General features: G+C 38.0%; 1 protein-coding gene across 3 annotated transcripts; it reads right to left on the bottom strand.

Annotated features, from left to right (window-relative positions):
- Nucleotides 1–4,071: 4,071 nt before the first annotated feature.
- On the bottom strand, nt 4,072–20,430 carry LOC105038885 (probable UDP-N-acetylglucosamine--peptide N-acetylglucosaminyltransferase SEC). Of its 3 annotated transcripts, XM_073261677.1 has the most exons (29): nt 19,981–20,430; nt 19,576–19,721; nt 19,288–19,386; nt 19,147–19,197; nt 18,200–18,316; nt 18,057–18,113; nt 17,429–17,548; nt 12,178–12,240; nt 12,007–12,085; nt 11,429–11,538; nt 11,277–11,330; nt 11,126–11,193; nt 10,937–11,039; nt 10,569–10,771; nt 10,328–10,424; nt 8,491–8,562; nt 8,321–8,397; nt 8,123–8,239; nt 7,963–8,047; nt 7,708–7,875; nt 6,255–6,365; nt 6,072–6,158; nt 5,863–5,990; nt 5,615–5,697; nt 5,402–5,507; nt 5,161–5,307; nt 4,940–5,060; nt 4,470–4,780; nt 4,072–4,322 (listed from the first exon to the last, which is right to left on the bottom strand). In XM_073261677.1, exons 1-28 carry the CDS (start codon nt 20,213–20,215, stop codon nt 4,667–4,669), a joined length of 3,018 nt encoding a protein of 1,005 aa, XP_073117778.1. In that variant the 5' UTR covers nt 20,216–20,430; the 3' UTR covers nt 4,072–4,322; nt 4,470–4,666. The 3 variants fall into 3 exon arrangements, with proteins under 3 accessions (XP_073117778.1, XP_073117781.1, XP_073117785.1); XM_073261680.1 differs by lacking the exon at nt 4,072–4,322 and having other exon boundaries at nt 4,643–4,780; nt 4,852–5,060; XM_073261684.1 differs by lacking the exons at nt 4,072–4,322; nt 4,470–4,780; nt 4,940–5,060; nt 5,161–5,307 and having other exon boundaries at nt 5,447–5,532.
- Between the last annotated feature and the right edge of the window lie 984 nt (nt 20,431–21,414).

Genomic DNA, 21,414 nt, shown 5'->3' with positions numbered 1-21,414 from the left:
TTGGGTTTGGAAGAGAATAGGATTAGAGAGGGAGCAAGAGGAGAATAGGATTGATGCCGTGGGCTGAGGAAGGGGTATAGGGTTGTTTATGTAGGAGAACAGTGAAGAGTGAGGATTGAGGAGACTATATGGAGGGAGATCTTTTGGGTGGCGAACAAAACAAGACGGTGATGATATCCAACGGAGGATGAACGCATGGCGATGCACGTTTCCGTTAGGTCACGAGCCAGTTCAGATTGTCACTTTGTAATAATAAATATTTGAAGACCTTAGCAACAATGCTTTTGGTTTGATTGGGATAAAATGGACTCAATTCTACAGAGAAGCACAACTTGATATCAGATATCAGATTAGAGGAAAGCTGCTGGAGGAGACTACAGCTCTATTCGCTTATTCTACTAAGAGCCCATCTGGATATTTCTGCAAAAATAGGGCCGGTTAGCCTACCTAGTATTAGCCTGCTTGGCCAATAGTCTTTAAGAGCTTGCCCAAGTGCGAGTCTACGTCCCAGCCTGCGAGCTTATTGATTGGCAAGGAGGAAAAAAAAAGACCTATGGAGGTCCTTTTTCTTTTTTCCACTACCACGAGATTTGGATTACAGGAGTGTTGGACTAATATAAGTTAGAACCAAATAGGCCGCCTACTCCATATATCCAATAAGAAATCCACATCAATCTTGCTGAATGTTCCAAACAAATTATAAATAAGAAAAAAAAAAACCCTAAAAAATAATTGCAATAGTATTACTTCAATTAGAAGTGCAAATGGGTCGGATTGGCCCGACCTAACCCATTTAGACTCAATCCGAACTATTCTAAAGGGCCAGACCAATAGGGCTACGTGAGGTTCTAAAATAGAATCCATTCTATAATCCGGATTGGATCTGGATTTACTAAATTTGGATCGGACTAGACTTATCTGATTTCTAGATTGATTTTGATCTTCTGCTCAATGATCCATTCCAACCCGACCCAACCCAAACTTAGCATATGGATCCAAACGGCCGAACCCATTATTCTCTGGAGTCCTGATCGGAGCTAATTGCAAGCTTTTCTTGTACACTCTACCGATAGTTAAAGAGTGGACCCTCAGGAACCTAAAGCAAGAGAATATGCCTACTTCTTCTAAGTTATCCTGCATCCCACTATGAGCAAGTGACATTAATTGCAAACTAATCCATATCAGTCCTCGACGACTGCTTGCTTCAGGCCAATGACATGAATGAGATGGACTACAGCAATGGCACATTGGAAATGGAGGCTCATGTCACACTGATACAATACCAAAAACCAAGACTATGACTCGAACCCTAGACATGGCTCGTATTGGTTCCTCAATTAGTCACTTCGGTTTGCTGGAAATGGCAATTATCTGAATGTTTGCATTTTCCTGACTTTGAGTTGAGTAAAATAACTCAAATTTTGGCCTTTTTCTTAGTATGGTTGTTATTGATAGTATCACTATAATTTTGATTAAAGGCTTAACAGGATACAGCTTTATATTTACTTCTAGACACAACAAACTGGGTGAATGTTATAAATTATCACTTATATACATTGTACAATTATAAGTAGCTAGGCAATACTTAACATTCATCATATAGCTCAATTTTATTTGCAGATTGAGATCTTGCACCTATTTTCAAAGATAGTATGGCTCGAGCTAGTCTTATGTAAGGCCATAAAAACCAGGTCTAAAATTTATTAGAGCAAGTATAATATATCTAGAATCTGATTCGGTCCTGAACCAGACCTAACTAGATCCAAATTATTTGGATTGGAACCGAATTATATATAAACTCAATCTGAATGACCCGTGGGATCAAAAATTTTGATCCGACTCAATCCGATCTTCTATTGGATTAAATATAAATCCAACATTAAGACCTGATCAAAAAATCAAATCAGATCGGGGTCACTTATGACCCAATCCGATCCAACCGATTTGCATCCCTATCTTCATTCTCAAGCAGGGTGCTGTTAGGTCAGGTCTAAATACTCCAAACACTAGCAATCCAAGAATCAGCTTATGTCCAAGCTGGAGCAGTCAAGACATAAGAGAGCATGGAACTCCTAGTGTTTGACGTTAAGACCCATAACTTACCCAAACCCAGTTCTGGACCAGATATGAAATTGTATCGAGGCCTGAGACCACTGGGAGCAATGTTTAATAAGATCAATTCCTTTTATGCCCTCAAAAATATGGATCATAGACCAAACAAACTGTGATTAAATCAATCCATTGCCTAAGAAACATTACAACTAGTATCAGATTTTTTGGTCTTGGTTAATAGCCCTAAACCTGGAGCCCACTCCTTTCATGAATCTAAATACAGCTCTCGGATCCATCACTGATTATAGACCTGAAAATATTTACAGAGCCACTTTTTCCTTCTTCATGTCCATCCCGTGTAGGTCCCTATGTCCAGGTCAGACCAGGACAGATGACTCCTTTTCCATCGATTTTTCTGATGTTAAGACCCATGACTTACCCAAACGCAGTTCTGGATCAGATATGGAATTGTATCGAGGCTTGAGTCCACTAGAAGGAGCAATGTTAAATGAGATTAATTCCTTTTATGCCCTCAAAAATATGGATCATAAGCCAAATAAACTGTGATTAAATCAATCCATTGCCTAAGAAACATTACAACTAGTATCAGATTTTTTGGTCTTGGTTAATAGACCTAAACCTGGAACCCACTTCTTTCATGACTCTATATATCAGCTCTCGGACCCATCACTGATTATAGACCTGAAAATATTTACAGAACCACTTTTTCTACTTTATGTCTAACCTGTGTAGGTCGCTAGGTCCAGGTCAGACCGGTACAGATGACTCCTTTTCCGACGATTAACTATATTTACAAGCAAGCAGAATTTAGGAGTCAGAATTGGACTTACAGGTTTTGAGGCCTTTAGTTTGAATTGTCTCATATAAAACAAGTGCGAGCACATTAGCCTTGCAACCAGTATTTAGCCTCTAGATACGTATTCTTAAAATCCAAATATGAATGTGCCACAACCTCAACACAAATCGGCATAAATTGAACAGCACTGTAAACAATGGAAGTTGTATTCCCACTATTTCTCACACTATGGACAAATTGGGTGCATTCACTTTATCAGCAAGCAATACTCGCATCGTTCCCCTAACCACAGATGCCACACAACATGCTTCGATAACCATAAGGCTACAGAAGTTTCCAGGCTAGATAATCGCACCTTATCTTGAATGCCAAGGTACCGCGCCACCTCCTAATCACCATATTCCATATTCCACTTACCATGGAATTTGTATTCTTTTTCATTATTCATTTTTGGTAGCAGTGCAAAATCTAATTACATTTCAGCTTCTCGAGAAGCCCAAGATGACCAAAGGCCCCTCCCGGCTCACGGGGTCTGGAGCCAGCTCCTGGACTCCCCCCACCAACTGTGCAGGTCAAGACACTAAAAAATTGAGCCAGATCTCAACAACTAAGACAAATTCTACCTCGGCTGTTGCTTCGACTTACTGGCAAAAACTGCCGTTCTATCTGATCACCTCCAAGGTGGACCAACAAACCTAACACTATAGGAATCTAATCATTCATAATATCATCTTCCTTTTCCCATTTGCCCATTACCATCTTTGATTGTTTTCCATGGTCTCCCAGTTGTCCCGGGCTTGCTGGATCACTAATAAAAAATAAATTCAAGGGATTCCAGAGGATCCCTCCCCCAGTCTGACCTGGAGAAACTTTAGGACCATCCTAAGTGATAGGCTGAATGAGATCAAAGTCCCAGCGTTGCTGCAAAAACTCCAAAACAGCAATTTCCAGACCAGCAACAAACATAATGCTGCTTCGATCCTAGCAGTGCAGCCTTGGTACTCTATACAGTCTTGAAGCACTGGCAAGCACAGTTTGCTAACAGGATCCAGAGTTCATAGAATTTTTGCCTCACCAAGCCGCAAAACATTTTCTTCCCCGATTTGAAGCAATTCTGACAACCTTCCATCACAGTGGTTTGCAATTCAGATCGACAGTAAACCACTTCACACCAAAACGAGAGCTGAGACCCGATCCCATAATTTCAAAATCAATAGTGAAAAAGCTTCAACTGGCAGACGTTGCACAAATTGCTTGCAAAATTATTTAATGCTTGTATCATGAAACCTCTTCTCAATGCCGCGAATCACCATGTCTGCCTTAAAAATATTTTAGCCAGCAAGGCAAATGCCGACCACCAAGTCATGGAGAACTTTCACAATCGACATCAAGCCCGCCAGATGGGAACCACATTAACATGCTCATCCAGAAACTACCAAATCAGCCAATTTATCTGTTAACAGCAACAACAGACTCATAAATAACATATCCAAAACCTCAAACGCCAGGCATCTCATACCAGATTCAATACCAATCTCATGATAACTGGTATTTAGTACTACACTATATAACAGAGTTGATACAGGGAGTTTGATCTTACCTTTAACAATACACCATATACCTAGATCATATCCGGGCACAGACAGCATGGTATTTGAATTCAATGGAGACCTCTTTATCTCCTTCCAAACAAGGGCTAATCAAATACAGCCCCGTGCATCATTTGGATAACCAATCATAACACCATTTTCCTATGGTATGTTGCAACCCTAGCTTTATTTACAAAGCCGCCGCCACCTATCTGTCACATGGGAACTCATTATCATTCTCTGTCACTTTAAAGGGTTGTGGATGTTGACCAGAGCAATGCAAATTCCACATTTTAAAGTATGCTCTCTCCAGATTCCGAACCTGAAATGATCAGCAGTACCATGTCAGCCCATCAAAACATGTTGAAGAAAGTCATGCAAGGGAAGGTGCACCTTGTGGCAGAATAACTCTCACGAATGCTTGCTCTGTGATAGAGACTATATTCGAAGCCACTGCCACTCATCTAGAATAAGAACTTACCCATCTTCTGGTGTCAAACAAAGGGCAGGTCATCCTAGCTTTCTTCAACTTATTGGTTAATGCTTCAAGTTTTGAAGGGTTTTGAGCCAAAGCAACCGCCTTGTCTTCATAATCTTTCATGCTAGAAACAACAGAAACAGCAACAAAAATACATTTGATTTTCATCTTAATAGTGAATTCATTTTTTTTTTTAAGCCGCAAAGCTAGATAGTTACAATTACCTGCTTACGATCATCTCTTCCCCAACTCCAGTGGCTAGACACAGTGAACCAGCCACCCTGGTGGCCATTTTTTCTAGTGGTAGTGTTATCATTGGCAAACCAGCCCATAATATATCTGTACCTGTTGTGTGCGCATTACATAGAGGCCTGCCAACATAAATCCACATCACCAGTATGCATAAATTCAATGTGAATGTGTGCATATATACAAGGAATTTATATTGCAGTTGATCAAGCTTACGTATCGAGAAAAAGATCCGCTAAAGCACTGCGTCTGATGTGTTCGTTCTTCATAGCAACATCTGTGAATATGATCTGATCTGGTCTCACTCCTTGTGCAACAGCATCTGCAGATGCCAGTATGTAGTTATCCTTGTCATATGCAAAACACACATACTGAATCCAGTGCATCTACAGAGCACCCAAATAAAGACAACTGGCAACATCTACTTACATGCTCGAAGTCTCATCTCACCAGCTGCAGGAAATCGTAGCAGCCATAGTGCACTATTTGGAACACGCTTGAGAATGTTGCACCTGAAATTGGGAAAATGAATCAGCAGGAATAATAGAGAGATTTATCTGATGTTTATGTTCAAATATGCAGCAACTGTTGGCGATGTATGAATAAACATATATATCTGAGCATCAAGTGACTTTGTATAGAATGATGTGCCTCTCGCATTAATAAAAGTGTATTACCAAGTATTAAATATTTCAGGGTCCATCTTGTACAGCTGATTAAAGCATGCAAAGATAAATTTATCTTCCGGCAGTCCATAATCTGAACGGCTATGCGGACAGGCTGAATCCAGAACATTACGATTTTTCTGAAAAACATGCACAAACACAATATAAGGACAACTTCAATAAATAGCAAGTAATACACCTTAAACCAAAATACAGAATACCTGCTTATAATCATTCACGAAGTAACAATGGGGCAGATGCACAAGCTTTTCTGAATAGATATGTGAAAAACATGTAGGAGAAACAAACTGCAAAGATGAATAATAATAAAACCATTGTGAAAGCAAAAACTTCACAAGCTAACAGGGCAGAAAACACAGAAAAAGATACTCATTTTGTCAAACCTCATCAGTGACCAAGTAGTCAATGTATGTTGCACCTGTGGTTCCTGGGAACCCCATGTAAGAAACCTGGATGGGTGCTGGCTGCATGGCAAAAATTTCATTTCTTGCACCCTGTGAAATGTCAAAAAAAAAAGAAAAGACTTCAAATATGTAATGAAAGTAATCTATATGGCAACACTGGGTAAGCTTTGAAAATATTTTTTCAGACGTTATTCGATAGAGCCAAGGCCTTAGAAAAACCCTTTTAGCTATTATTTAACAGTCATGTCCCAGCATAATTACAACTGACATGCTAATGGAGCTTAATATTGAGGCTAAACTGAGAAGTGCGCCAAACTAATGAGCAAGACTAAATCAACTACAATGACATTAGTGGCAGCCATAATATCAATTTTACCATCCTAAGCAGAACTCATCCGATATGAGAGAAATCAATTCATCTTTTCCTGCCCAATCCATTAGACTCTAGTTTTTTTTTTTGCATTATCTGACAACCATTATATGCCTATCACGAAAATGAAAACCAAGAAGCCTGAGCATATGTAGCGTGTCTTCCCTTTCTATCCAGGTTCAGCTTTCTGGATTCTTTTATACCAATCCAAGGCCGAAGTCAGATGCAGTGGAACCATATGCATTGCTTTCCCTTCTCACAAAACCATGGCCAACAAGTTTGTTGTTCCCTATTAATCAAGCTGCTACTTAGTCCAAACTCACAAGATACATTCACCATGCCCGGTGGTTTCCTCAGAAAGTCAGGTCATGAATTTGTGGTTCATTGCATGCAGTGACCAAATGAGCCTTATGCAGAGTAGAAGATGGCTTTTGTTGCCTGATTGCAGCAAGCTCACTGCTGCACCTGTTCCGGAGCACAATTCTGCACCTTGATATGCAAAAATGTCTAGGTTATACATTAAAACCTTAGACATTGCATTTTGAAATTTGTGCACTTCTTTTGTATTTTAATAATTTCACATGATATGCATAATCTCCACAAGAGGAACAGAACATGCTAGCATGAGAAGAAAACAATAGTCAGTTATCTTACTTGAGACAAAAAGCGCACACACAAATTAGACCTATGCCCAATAAGAAAATTTTACATGTTACCCATCTCTGTTGGAATTCAATTAGAAGGCGATATCATTTATATTACTTGAGACGCAAAAAAAAAAAAAAAAAAAAAAAAAAAGAATTACACAGTTCAATAAGAAAATTCTACATGTTATTCCCATCTTCATGAGAATTCAATTTATATGACTTTAAGCATACTTAAAGTTGAAAGCCAAAAGTGTTACACTGCTTGTGTGATTAAGGCCTCCACTTATACACAGAATTATTTATGAGATAATTATAGTATAATGATATATGGATCAAATATATGGTTTCCTTGCAAATTTATAGAGGCATGTAACCAAGCAACCAAAGAATTTTTTCTGAACAAATCAGCAAATACCTTAGTGTAGCCATTCAGGTTGATCAAGATGTGTATTTTATCCTCATTGATCATTCTGGCAATCATATCAGATGACATGGCAGACACATCGATGAAATGTTCAGCTTCAGACTGGATTCGCTGCCTCCACTCACTGCCATCATTTTGACTCAAGGCATAACAAAAGACCTGTAACTTCAACTAATATAAATATCCAAAGAAATTATAAGGTAGCAAAAGACCATCCGAAAGAAAAAAAATAAGCATTGAAGGAACCTCGATGTTTTCTCGGTTATGCATTCCAAATACAGAACCCATAAGATGTGATAGAGGATGGTTACCAAAGTCGCTACTTACATATCTGCAAACCATGCAAGCCTTGTAAGTTAATCAAGTAACAGGTGGTTTATCATGTAGAAAATGGTAATATACTTACCCCACCCTGAGTCGTCCACGTCTACCTTCACTCTTCACAGGCATACAAGGGGGATGAGCAAATGGAGGGAGCCCATAACGAGAAGCAATCAAAGAGCAATGAGCTGCATATTTTCGGCTGAGACAATGACAATCAATCAGCACACAGCTTCATTTTTTTAATAAATGAACAAGCTGGCAAAAGAAAAGAGCCTGTCACCTAATTTCCAGTGCAAGCATGGGATCAATTGGATATGCAATAGCGTGAAATGGTTGCACACTTGGAAGAACTGACATCTGGTTATAAAGAATAGATGGATAACTCACCAAATCCTGTCCAAACAAACAATGCGAAAGACACAATTAACAATCAGTTTAATGGTTGAAGACCTTTATCTGCCTTCTAATGATTCCTTCAACTTCAACAAACTTGCTCTCCCGATTGTCCCAATCACAGAGGCACTGCACAAATTAATCCAAGGAAAACATTATATCAAAATAATAATAATAATAATAACAACAACAACAATAAAGCATCTTGATTTCATTTGAACTACAATCACAAATGAGAAATAGGTGTGCCTTCAACAGCCTGAAGGTCATAAAGGGCCTATAGGAAATTACATAATTAGCTTTAATGGTAGGACAGAGTAGGTAGGGTAAGGTGGAGCTTAGGATCAGACATGCTTAAAGATAAAACCCATGATGCTCATTTCAATTGGGAGCAGGTTACACTAGAAAATTGTATGTTGCAAGTGACCATCTAAACAGCCATTAACTGCATCGGCATGAGCCTTGGTACCCAAAATTCAGCTTCTATTTTTATTTGGTGTACTCTAAATCAGCAAACTCATCAAAAATGACATTCACTTTTTAAGAACATGAGGGAATGAAAATGGAAATGCACACTCAAATGTACAGAAAAACAAATGAACATAAATGAGACTTCAAATCAAAGTCTGCAATCATGGTACCAAGGGTACCTGGCTGAACCGTAATGACACTTGGTACACAAATCCATACTGATTACAAGTTCACTATTTTTCACCCTTTTTGTTTTTTCGGTTTTTAATTTTTAATATTAGATTTATTGATTTTTAAAATTATGATTTTAAGCGTGTTTTGATGTTATTTTTTTTCATATGGGTCCTGAGAGACCATATGATTGCTTAATGGATGCAATTGTTATAATTAAACATATATTTGTAACTTGATAGCAGATGCATATTATTGTATGCCCTAGTTTTCATTATCTACCTCTTTCTTTGAACTGTTACCTTCTTCATGAACTCTTGCTTTTGACTTTTCTCATCCTCCCCTTACTTTCAACTCTACTATTTTTGCCTTCATTTCATTAAATAGGCTACCTTATCCCAAAATATAAGTGAACATGACACCAAAGGTCTTATAGGTGTCTTGCTCCTAGGCTTAAGGTTGCACCTCTCTCTCTCTCTCTCTCTCTCTCTGTGCTGCCTGATTTACAATCAACATCTACTAGAGACACATTGATCTAACCAAACATTCTTACGATCTCTTAAACTTTCATTTCGTTTATGCAATCTTTGTTCCCATCAGAAGTTAAAACATTACAGGTGAATATCGAAGGTTCCTAAATGACAAAAGGCTATGATTAAGGTGCATTTTGTTCTTCAACATACTAACATATACGAGCTTGTCATCTCCAATCACTATTCATGGAAAGTGATTTTTTATGTGTTGATGGTTCTATTAAGCAATAGAAAGCTCAATTGATGGTGAATTATTTTATTTAAGGGCATGGCATAGGTTATGAAAAAGCTTATTAATGGTGGGCAAGATTTTTATTCAAATATTAAATGTTGTGTTGTGTGTTCAATAGTTTCTCTTTCAAACTTTTAGGGCAAAGATTTTAAATTTTTATTCCAAAATTAAATCTTGCAGTAGAATATACAAGTTTGCCTCGCCAAACCCATCCTTCCTTTCACAATTTTGAAGAAAACAGAGGAGAATGGCGTCCAATGACCTTCTATCTTTTTAGTCCTGGGCTAGTCTGAACTGGCTTGAACCACGCCAAACTGAGCAGAACCAAACCAGAGTGGTTCGGACCAGTTCGCACCATTTCGTAAAGCAAGAGGCTCAACTGACCCAATTCTGCACCAATTGAGGTTGGTACTCCCGAACCGAAGGTCAGTTTGGTAAACCGTGCTCTAAACTGCGCTCCAAACAAATTGAGGCCTCGTGATCTTACCTGTAACGTGTGGAGAAGATTACAAGTTGCCTCTGGAAACTCTGGACGTAGAAGCAGTGCCTGTTTATAACTCTTTATAGCTGCTTCTACATGTCCACTGTAAATAATCACATAAAATAAAAAGGACGAAATCAACAATTATGCATCAATACAGTAATATCCCCAATACAGCAATATCTTGAACAGCCTAAAGCAGAAGCAGGAATCTGGAGGGAACAAAGGGAGAAACAAAATAGAGTACCTATCCTTGTAAGCTGAAGCTAAATTTGCATGAGCTTCAGCCATAGTTGGTCTGACTGTGACAGCCTGAATGTAATCGTGAATGGCCTCACTAACTCTGCCAATCTCCTTGAAAGTGTTCCCCCTGTTCACCAGCCCATCAGCTGCCATAGGATCTATGCGGAGAACTTCATTGTAACAAGCTATAGCATCGGCATAACTTCCCTGTCACATGAAAGATGGGTGTACTGAAAAACAACAGCAATTCAAAGCAAAATTAATGGCAAAACTGCAACTAACGAATAGTTTAGTTGATATAACATAGCGTCCTGCATTTAAATAAGCAAGTAAAAAGTGACTCGATGAGTGGAGTTAAAAGTTGATGCAAACCTGTTGTTTGTATATTACTGCTAAATTACTGAAAGGAGCAGATAAACCAGTTGTTACAGCTAATGTTGCCTTGTAGAATGAAGCTGCTGTACCTATCATGTTCCTGCACATCCATATCTGAATTTTAATAAACTACCCAAAGAACAGAGGTCATACTTTCTTGTTCAAACATCATTACCAAAGCCTCACCATTCCATGTATATATTTCCAAGATTTGTAAGAGCCTGTGGGTGGTTGGGTTGGAGTTGAAGGCATGACTTCGCAAGGAAAAGATATACAGTCAGATAAGAAGCAGAACACAACTAGGAACTTGTGACACATAGCAGTGTAATAAACTCACCTGATAACAACTGATAGCTTCTTCCACTCGACCAGCATCTTTCAGAGAGTTTCCCTTTAAGACACGCAAAAATTAGGTCAATCAAATCATATTAGTTTAAAGGATAACAATGTAAGTAGATATTTAGGGGATTGTATGTATAAGCAATCTACCAGATTATTAAATGCCTCCACAAACCGTGGATCACAAGTTATAGCCCGAGTGTAGTAAAGTATCGCCAAATCCAGCTGGCCTTGTTCATAGTATGTACTAGCAAGATTTGCTGCATCAAAGACTCATTACTCTTGTTAAGATGCATAGCAAGGTCCAGGTCAGCACATATTCAATAACACAATATTGTTAAGCCTGATAATTGAAATTTGAGTAAATTGTTGTTATGGGATGTTAAAACTTAAAGTTTAAATGAAAAGATGATAAAGTATGATGTCTGGTAAAGTTTTTAATGGAAAGGTGGCTGTGTTCTGCTCCCTTGCACCCCAGTTCAGTAAGTCCAGCTTCTTATCAAGTGTAAACCATCTACAAGTTCACTTGTAATGGTAATCATAGAAATCAATCACAAAAGAGAATGCATTATACATACAAATATGAACATTAAAATCAAATTTACAGCCTCTTAGTGAAAAGAATTACTAAAAAGCAATCATCCCTCTAATTGATTATCAGCCACTTAATGAAAAAATAGGATAACATGACTTAATTATGCTAAAGGTTGAGCCGTTGAGGTGCTCACCATATGCCATGGCATAGTCTGGATGTACCTGAAGAGCACGCTGGTAGCACATTATAGCCTCTTGAGGCATGCCCAGAGCCTGGAAAAGCCAAGAAATATTTGTTTCTCTGGAAACCAGTCCCTAGCAACTGCAGTCGCCTGATGCTATTGTCAAAATTCATGAAGGCTTACCTTGTAGACATTCCCTTGATTCAGATAGGCATCAGCAAAAGATGGCTTGAATTTAACAGCTTCCTGCAAAGTCAAGATCCACAACAGTATGTTGTAATGCAGCTGCTAAATGATCATTTTATAGAGGCAATGGGCATTTATAATATTCCATGGACCTAACAAACCATTGATATAAGGGAATTCCAAGGGAAGCTATTCAATAAAGTTGGGAATACCAAAATAAGTGGCCAAATAAAAACCCCATAATGCAAAAACACATGTTGAAGCACTAACAGTTGATAATGTTGATAAAAGCTTGTTTCATCTTTAACCAAAGAGAGGCAGAGAGTTAAGGCCAAAGAAACATATGTAAAAGAAAATAGGAAGGGGGGGGGAGAGAGAATAGTAAATGATACTCAAGCCAAAAACCATGATTTTTGTATAGCTGCAGTATAGATAATTACAAGAAAAGATAAATAAAGCCAGAAAACAAAGACAGGATTAAAAAAAGAACTAACTGATCGCTGATTCATCTTAACAGGAATAAGAGAGGGAAGGGAAGGGGGAGAGTGTGTGTTAAGGCCAAAGAAACGTAAGTAACTGCTGCCTGATAGTCTACCCTATTTTCTACAGTATTATGAAGACCTGATATTATTGCCAGTAACCCGGTTTTTTACTTCAAAAATAACAAGCATACAAATTATCACATAAACTCCGCCAATTTGCTGCAGTTCAAACAGTTCAAAAAGCCATTTGAAGTACTATCTACATTAAATAGTTCATTGAAGCTAACTATCTCAAATACAGAATATAGTTTAATGTTGTAGCAGGTATTAGATTCCATTTGGCATTGCTTTTGGAGAGCCAAAAAGCTCATCTTAGAGGGCCAAAAGCTCTTTTGGATGATTTTGAGATGGTTGGTAAAAGTATTGAAATAGCTTTCTACTTCCTCCAAAAGATGAAAAAATATCTATAAGAGAGAACCTCCAATTTGGAGCTTTTGGGCAAGGGTGGCAATCGGATCAAGTTGGACATAGGTTAGGTCAAAAATCTATCAACCTGAACTCATGTTTATATACAGGTCAAAAATCCAACAAAAATGGCTGAACCTGACCAATTTATTGCATAGATAAACCAACATGACCTATATTGAATCAAGTTAAACAGGTCAAATGGGTTAAGCACTACAACTTCTGCTTTTGGGTAAAAGCTCCACTTGAGTGGCGTCAGGAAGTTATTTTCATTATATGAAAATTCTGCAGAGATGAGAACAACCAAGATAATATAATAAAAGACAATGAAAAATATAATATTATTATAATGTAATAATATAATATAGTATTATAATAAAATACAATATTATAATATAACAATATAATATAATAATATAACATAATATAATAAAACTTTTATAATATGTATTAGTAATCATATAAATATAATAAAATTATATAATATGATGTAAGATAATAATATTGCTGCAATATACGACAATAAAATAATATTATTACATTACATGACATGATTATAAATATAATATAATAATACAATTTTATCATTATATTATATTATACTATACATTATTATAATATAATTTTTATATTATAATATTATATCATAACAATCATGTTATAATAATTGATATTTATAACATTATAATATAAATTATTATAACATCACATAATCATATTGCTGAATATTATTATATTTATATCATCTATTATTTATTATAATATCAAAAAATAATTTATCAATCAACAAAACTTCATAACAATAGTTTTTGATAGCATAAACAGTTAGATAATTTAAAAGACTATGCAACGCCCTTTATTATCATTTCTTGATTTTTAGTTTGATTGCCAAAAAGAGGTTAGAAGTTCCATAATGCTTCAGAAATGCAATTACCAAACAAACAAACAGCTTTTTATTAAGAACTCTACTGACAAGAGCTCTGCTGCCCAAACTATACATATAAAAGGTCTACTACCTAATTGAGTACAGCAGCAACCAGTGATAAGAATTTCGCATACACATAAGGCAAGGGCTGCAATATTTAGGATATAGAAAGAATACAGATGAATCTCCAAAGAAAGGTATTTACACAACCATAAGTATGAAGCAAGTTGACCGAAGGACAGCAACCCTCTTACAATTATTGGAGAAATAATAGGGAGAAATAAAAAAGGGATGCAGCAGTGTCTTCACAGCAAATGGGTTCTCCTCAAACATATTTTTGAACTATTGCAATCTAAATAAATGATGGCTTTCGAAATAGCAAAACAAGACCCAAAAAATTAGTGTGTACTCAAGAAAGATAAAATCTAATTACTCAGTGGACTTGCTGATTAAACACAAAAACCAGTTAAAAGGGTTCGCTACCTCTATTTAGTTTTTCATTGGTAAAGGATGGACAGGAGACATATATGCAAAATTGGTATATTTCTCAAGAGAACAACTCCAAATGTCTCAATAAGGCAGTAGTTTTTGTTTCTGGGGTCCACAACAAAAGAGGGGGACCTAAAAAACCAAGATAGAACCATCCACTATAATTTATAGACCAGAACCAGAGAAAAATGTTAAGATTGCATTTGGTGCATCGCTAGGCAATCTTGGAAGGTAATGTGGATTGCCAGTAATGTGGATTGCCACCAATTAAATTGCCAATAATGTTGATTACTGTCTTTGGTACATGCGGGTAATGTTGCAGTAAAATTACTGAAAATCTTGATTGACATGTTTGGTATGACAATCAGATTACCGGTAATGTGAAATCAAATTCTCAGAATACCTACATTAATTTTGTCCTGGTGCTCTTCTTTCTCCTCGATAAAAAGCAACGAGAGTGGTGTGGGTGTGATGGTGGCACAAAGAAGTGGTAAGCCAGGGATGTCGGGAACCACAGGCATTGGGGGGAAGGGGTCCCTTGGCTATCCGCATTCCAAGGACCCAATGCGGTGCTGTGCTATGCCTCCCTCGCTCCCCTCTCTGCCTCCCCAATGGACGTCTGCCGGAGGTTCCCTAAGACTGCTGCCGCCGCTGCCAGCCCATCGAAGGCCGCCTCCGTCGATGGCGCTGCCCGGGTCCAGGCATCGAATGCCCTCCCGCTCCCTATCTGACACACAAATCTCCTCTTCTCCACCTTCGCCGCCTCCCTCGTCTTCCTGATGCGGCGGTGGCACAAGAAGATCCACTCGTCGACACTGCTCCACATCATCAGCCTTTCCGAGCTCCTCACCATCGTCGGCCTTGTCGCCTCCCTTATCTACCTCATCTCCTTCTTCAATATCACCTTCGTCCAATCCATTGTCCCCTCCCACGACGAGGACGACTTGCTCCTCACCCACGCCCCCCAAACCATTGCCTCAACCCCCGCACCCGCCTCAACCCCAACACCCGCCCCCTCTGTGCCGTCGCCCCTTCCCACGGGAAAATGCCGGCAGTTATCGAGAAGGACAAAGAGGGTAGAGGAGCCATGGGCAGGCCGGGGGGGGCGGCGAAGAAGCCGCAGGTTACGGGTTTTGTGTGATTTTTTTTAGGGATAATTTTGTCCAAAATTTTTATTGCGACATTGCCAATGAAGTGGTAATCCGGATAGCCACCCCTCCCCAATGCTATCTAAATTGCCTCATGGGAAGCAATGTAGATTACTAAGGTAACTTGGATTGCCACCCAAAAAACATACCAAACGCAGTAATCCAATGGGCCCACTTTAAATCGCCAGCAATCTAGATAGATTGCCAACTACCAAATGCAACCTAAGGCTTCTTGGTTGTTATTATAGTAACACATCAAAGACATGAACATTATGTTGACTTATTCGAACTTGGGCAATGTGATAATCCAATAGATCTCATTCACTCCGCAGCATTTTCACGTTAAGCTTTGTCATGGCAGTAGATTTAAAACTCATTATCGTCAATGTATGTTCTCATATTTTTGCCCACATGCACTCTATTAGAAAGATATTAGATGACCTTTTAAATGTTTAATGTGAAGTAAATAATTTAACAAAGTTTTGCTAACTGAAAGTGAATTTAGAAACATTCAAATACTCATTTTATTTTCTAAATTTATTTGGAATTTCCACTTCACCTATAATTATTAGCAATAAGCATTATCCACCCTATATAAGTAGTTTGACAATATTAAACATTTGGGTGTTCTACCAATAATGCAGTGGAACTCCCTCCTTTTGGGTAACTCTCTACCAACCAGCGCTTCTGAGTTGCATTGATGGGCATACACAATCATATTGAAGGATATGGTCTATGGCTTACACTAACTAAACTATAAATTGTTTTCCAGTCATATTCCCTTGTTTTTGGTAACTCCTACCAAATAGCGCTCTTGAGCTAGTCATATCAATGGACATAGTCTTGAGCCTATACTGGCTAGATTTTACATTGTTTTGGGACTGAAATGTCAGATATGTACATCTGAATATCTGGGTTATGTTTGACTCAGAAGATTCTACCAACTTTCCTATGAAGAATGTTTGCATAGCAGATGAGAGGGTTGGTATTGGTAGTTCTGCAATCTAGCTCAGCCTACGCCCAGCAGCCAACCCTAAACCATAATAGGGCAAAGTCATTTTCTGTGCACTTGTTTGCATTTATAGAGTAGCTTGACAGGACAAAACTCTAGGACATAATTGACTTGACTTGGATTTGTCCCATGACTTAATTTATTTACGAACCAGTTCAAGTCAGGTTTGGGATAATTTATGGTCAGGTGCAAATATCAACAGCCTGACCAACTCTCTGAGCCTTCTCCAGTATCAGCCAACTCAAACTGAACTTGCTTATGTATTATAGAACAATTTAAATCCCATGCCTGAAAAATTCAGCAATTTACTAAACCATCTGCACAAAAACTGGACAACATATATCACCGACACCAACAGCTGAGATGTAATATGGGCTCACCATATACCAAGTACTCTAGAAGGAAAATCCTATGCAGATATTAAGCATATATGCATATAAAAAATTAATCAGAAATGAAAGCAATCAAAGACATGAAAAGAGATACATGATTTTAATGAAAAACATTAATTAAAGGAAATAAGAAATTGATTTTACTCATTATCCCTAGATGGAAAAAGAATTTTAAATTTAAAGTTTATACCAAATTCAAAATCAACAATTGAAGAAAATAAAAAATCAACTTCAGTCATTATCCCAAGATGGAAAAAAAATTTTAATTTCAAAGTTTATATGCCAGGCTACCTATGTTGACTGTATATGACTATGAGAAGGAGATATCCATTTACCTTATAATACAAAAGGGCTCTGTTAAGATCCCCAGCCTCCATAAAAAGCCCAGCAAGATTGGACCAAGCAATTGCAAAATTAGGTTGTATGCGCAGGGCCTCAAGGTAGCAATTATATGCCTGCCAGACAAGAATCACTTGCATCAACCAAGTCCAGTATCCAAAATTTAAAATGTATTCGTGTCATAACAATACAAACCAAGCAACTAAATATGCTCAGAAAAATATCCTTTTCTGAACAAAATCCTAGATAAAGTCTCCACACCGGCACCATCTGCAGGTAGGATAACCAATTGAATATGGATAGTGACAACATCTATAATCACCTCTAATGAAAGATCCAGAATGCTGGGAGAAACCAAAGCATAGATAATATCATTCACATCCCAGTATTATGAGCAAAATGTTATGTTTTATCAAATAACACTTGTCAAAAGTTTCAAGCATATTCCATCAAAAGGTAAAGGAAAAGAAGATACAAAATTGCACAACCAGCAGAATATCTAACATGGAAAAAAATACAGAAATACAAGCTTTGGGACTTCAAACTCAACCCCTAAACATAAGTGACATACATTTGCATCAATTTAACAATGGGAAGCAGTAGGTGAGGGTTTTTGTTGCTTACCTCTTGAACTAAACCTTGGGCTTTCATTAGATTTCCAAGGTTACTATGAGCATCAACCTGTTAACATAAAGTGAAATATTGGTAAGAACTTTGTGAAATACAAAACAAAACCAAGAAAGCAACAAGCAAATATTAGTATCCACCGAATGAGGATTCAGGGCAAGAGCCTGGCGACAGCACTGAATAGCCTCATTCAGTCTTCCTTTCCTTGTGTAAGCACTTGCCAAATTTGACCATGCATCACAGAAATTAGGCCGAAGCTACAAAAAGAAAGATGGAATGAGTTAAAAGAAACACATTGCAAAGTGGTTCTATAATTTTTCAATTTCTCAGTATCTTCAAAAAAAGAAAGAAAGAAAAAACCAATTCTGCACTGAATTCCCTACAGAAAGTGGGAAAAGAAGCTCATACTACAAATAAATAGGTGGATAAAATAATATGTATATGTACATATATGAATATTTGTGTGTATGTATACCTACATGTATATGAATATATGTATATACATGCATGTATGCATGTATGTACATACTGCAAATTATGCAAACATAAAGTAAGAGTAGGAAAATAAGGGGGAATTTTTTTCAAATTTTTCAGAGCATAATGACAATTACTATCATGAGCTATCCAATTCTGAACCCACCAAAAACTTTATTAGGATATTTTTTCATATCATCCAGCATAAATACTCTCTTCCCCAATCAATTGAACCAATCAAACTTCACATACTTTTTTAAAAAAGTAAAGAATCTCTCCAGTCATGTCCATGAAAATGGATGACGATAATAATAAATAAGAATAATGAAAATAATAACAATACTAATAATAATGATAATAAATAACAATAACAATGATGATGATGGAATACATTATTCAAAACGAAGAGACCTATTTCTTCTGCAAATATGGTTTCTTGAATTTAGCTTCTTCCAAAGAATACAAGATATTCAAAATTCAATAAATAATAATCTCGACTACCAATGAAAGAGTTAATAACCAGCAATTGCCACTGTAGGTGTTAAAAAGCATATCATACACAGCTTCAGTAAGGATACATTAAACAAATCGGTAGGTAGCATCTTTTGCATACCTCAATAGCAATTAAATAGTAACGAATAGCAAGATCAACATTGCCTTTCTCCTGCACAACAAAATGGATGTTATTTTCCATCAACCTCATTTTACTTCTCGTTCTTGTTCCTACATTTTTAATAAATAGCTGATCTTCTACCTTCCAAGCATTGGCCATGTTTCCATAGCACTCTGCAAAGTGTGGATCAATAGCAAGAGCTTCCTTGTTCTTTGCAATGCACATTTCAAAATCGTGCAGCTGAAAACCAAGACAGGATTAACACCATATCAGCTGAGGTGAAAAAAGAAATAATGACAACAAAAAGAAATTTCACATATCAGACAAAATGTTATGTTTTGAAACAGGGACAATTATCCTACTCTGCATACATGTGTGTGTGTGTGTGTGTGTGTGTGTGTGTATGGAAAAGAAGTTAATCAAAGAAACCTGGTAGTAGATTGCACCAAGGAGAAGAAGATTATCAGTCCGCCGTGGGTTCTTTCCATAAACAGCATTACTATGCTCCAAAGCCTGTTTGTAGTTCCCAGATTTATAATTCTGATGAGCGAGAGCCAGGTATGTGTCCTCCTCACCTAGACCATTCAAAAATCCAAGTCACGTCACTCATCGAGTTTCCAATGTCTAGAATGGAAATTTATAGAATGTAGAAAAGACACCTTTTTCGGGGGGAAATTCCAATTTTGACATGAATTTCACAGCAACAAAGATTCATCCGTTTCAATTCCAACCACCACACAAAATTGGATATTTCCCCGTTCAAACAAGTTCCAAAAAGAAAAGCAAAGGATTCATTCCCCGGAAGTTCTTAAAGGTATCAGAATCGAGACAAACCTTCACGACGCTTTGGAGGAGGCAAGGCCTTGACATCGCCCGACGCATCAAGTGGCTGCAGAAGGAACGACGGGTCCTCGAGCTCCCCGTTCCCGAACGGCCCCCCATGAAACACTAGCACCCCAGCCCTGCCCGATCCGAACATCTGCGATGGTGGAGGCGCCGGCGCCACCACCGCTGCCGCTGCCTGCTGCTTCTGATGCTGCCGCTCATCGCTCTGCAGAGAGAGCATCATTCCTTCCCCCAAAAAAACCCTAGCGCCACCTTACTTGATCGATTCCCTGCCCACCAGCCACCGATCGGAGGTCGATCGATCGCCAAACCTTCTCCAAAAGGAGAAGAAAATCGAAGGAAATGGGAAGAAAGATTTAAGCGAGGATTCTAGACGAGGTTTAAATACCTCGAGATCTCGGCTTCGCTCTCCCTCCCCACTCTTCTCTCGAGCGCTCGCGCTCCCTCGCTATCTTGCCACTGGAAAAGAAAAAGGACAGCTCGTCTAAAAGGGTGGGGGGTCAAATGCCGGGACGCTCCCTGATTCGATCGTGGCCATCGATTTCCACCGCGGTCAGACACCGCGACAGTCTTCGTGTCGCGCGCGGAGAGCGTTACGTGTCAACGTCACCATTCGTTGGTCCTTGTGAACTTTAGCTGCAATATGCGAACAGGGAGCAGTTAATTTAGCATATAACAAGTTGACTCGTTTGAGGAACTGGTAGGAGTCATGTACGTGGCGAGCAAAGGGAGAAAGGATTGGCTAATAAAGCGAGCTAGAGGAATTTGGGATCCTCTCGGGAAATGCGGGAACCGCCTCCGATGGGTTCTGAAAAATATCCGATGAACAAATCTTTATTTTAGTGGAAAAAAGATAACTTGCCGTTTTACGTTTTTGTTTTGTTCTGCCTTTTGACCACGTGGATGGGGATGCGCCACTTCTTTGAGCGCGCAGCGTACGGAGATATTGCCATCTTTTTTTATCCCATATTATTTTATTAAGACGATAATAAATGTTAGCTTAAAAAAAATATGAGAATAAATTATATTGCTGGTCTCAGCATTGAGCCGGATTTTTTAAAAAAAATTTGGTACTATAAAAATTTAATATTTAATAGCTATTTTAACATAATATTTTTTAAATTTTTACCTTTTTTTTTTCGACCGAACATCAACCACTTCAACATCCATGAATCTTATTTTGACCTTCAAAAACTCGATCTCTCTGTTGGCTACCATCTTCTTCTCTATCTGTATGGCCTAACCCTAGGCCTCTTTCAAGGTCTATCAGATTACCTTCAAAACTCTCACAAAATCATTCATATGTTAGATGAGTTGCAAAAAAAAATCATATCAACAAAAAAAATAAGAGAAAAAAGAGGAGAAAAAAAAAATTTCAAACTTATGCAAAGAAGGGAATCATATAAGCCCTTGATGCGGTAA

This window comes from Elaeis guineensis, chromosome 1 (assembly GCF_000442705.2).
Source record: "Elaeis guineensis isolate ETL-2024a chromosome 1, EG11, whole genome shotgun sequence".
Classification (NCBI taxonomy): domain Eukaryota; kingdom Viridiplantae; phylum Streptophyta; class Magnoliopsida; order Arecales; family Arecaceae; genus Elaeis; species Elaeis guineensis.
This window is presented reverse-complemented; position numbering and strand designations above follow the sequence as displayed.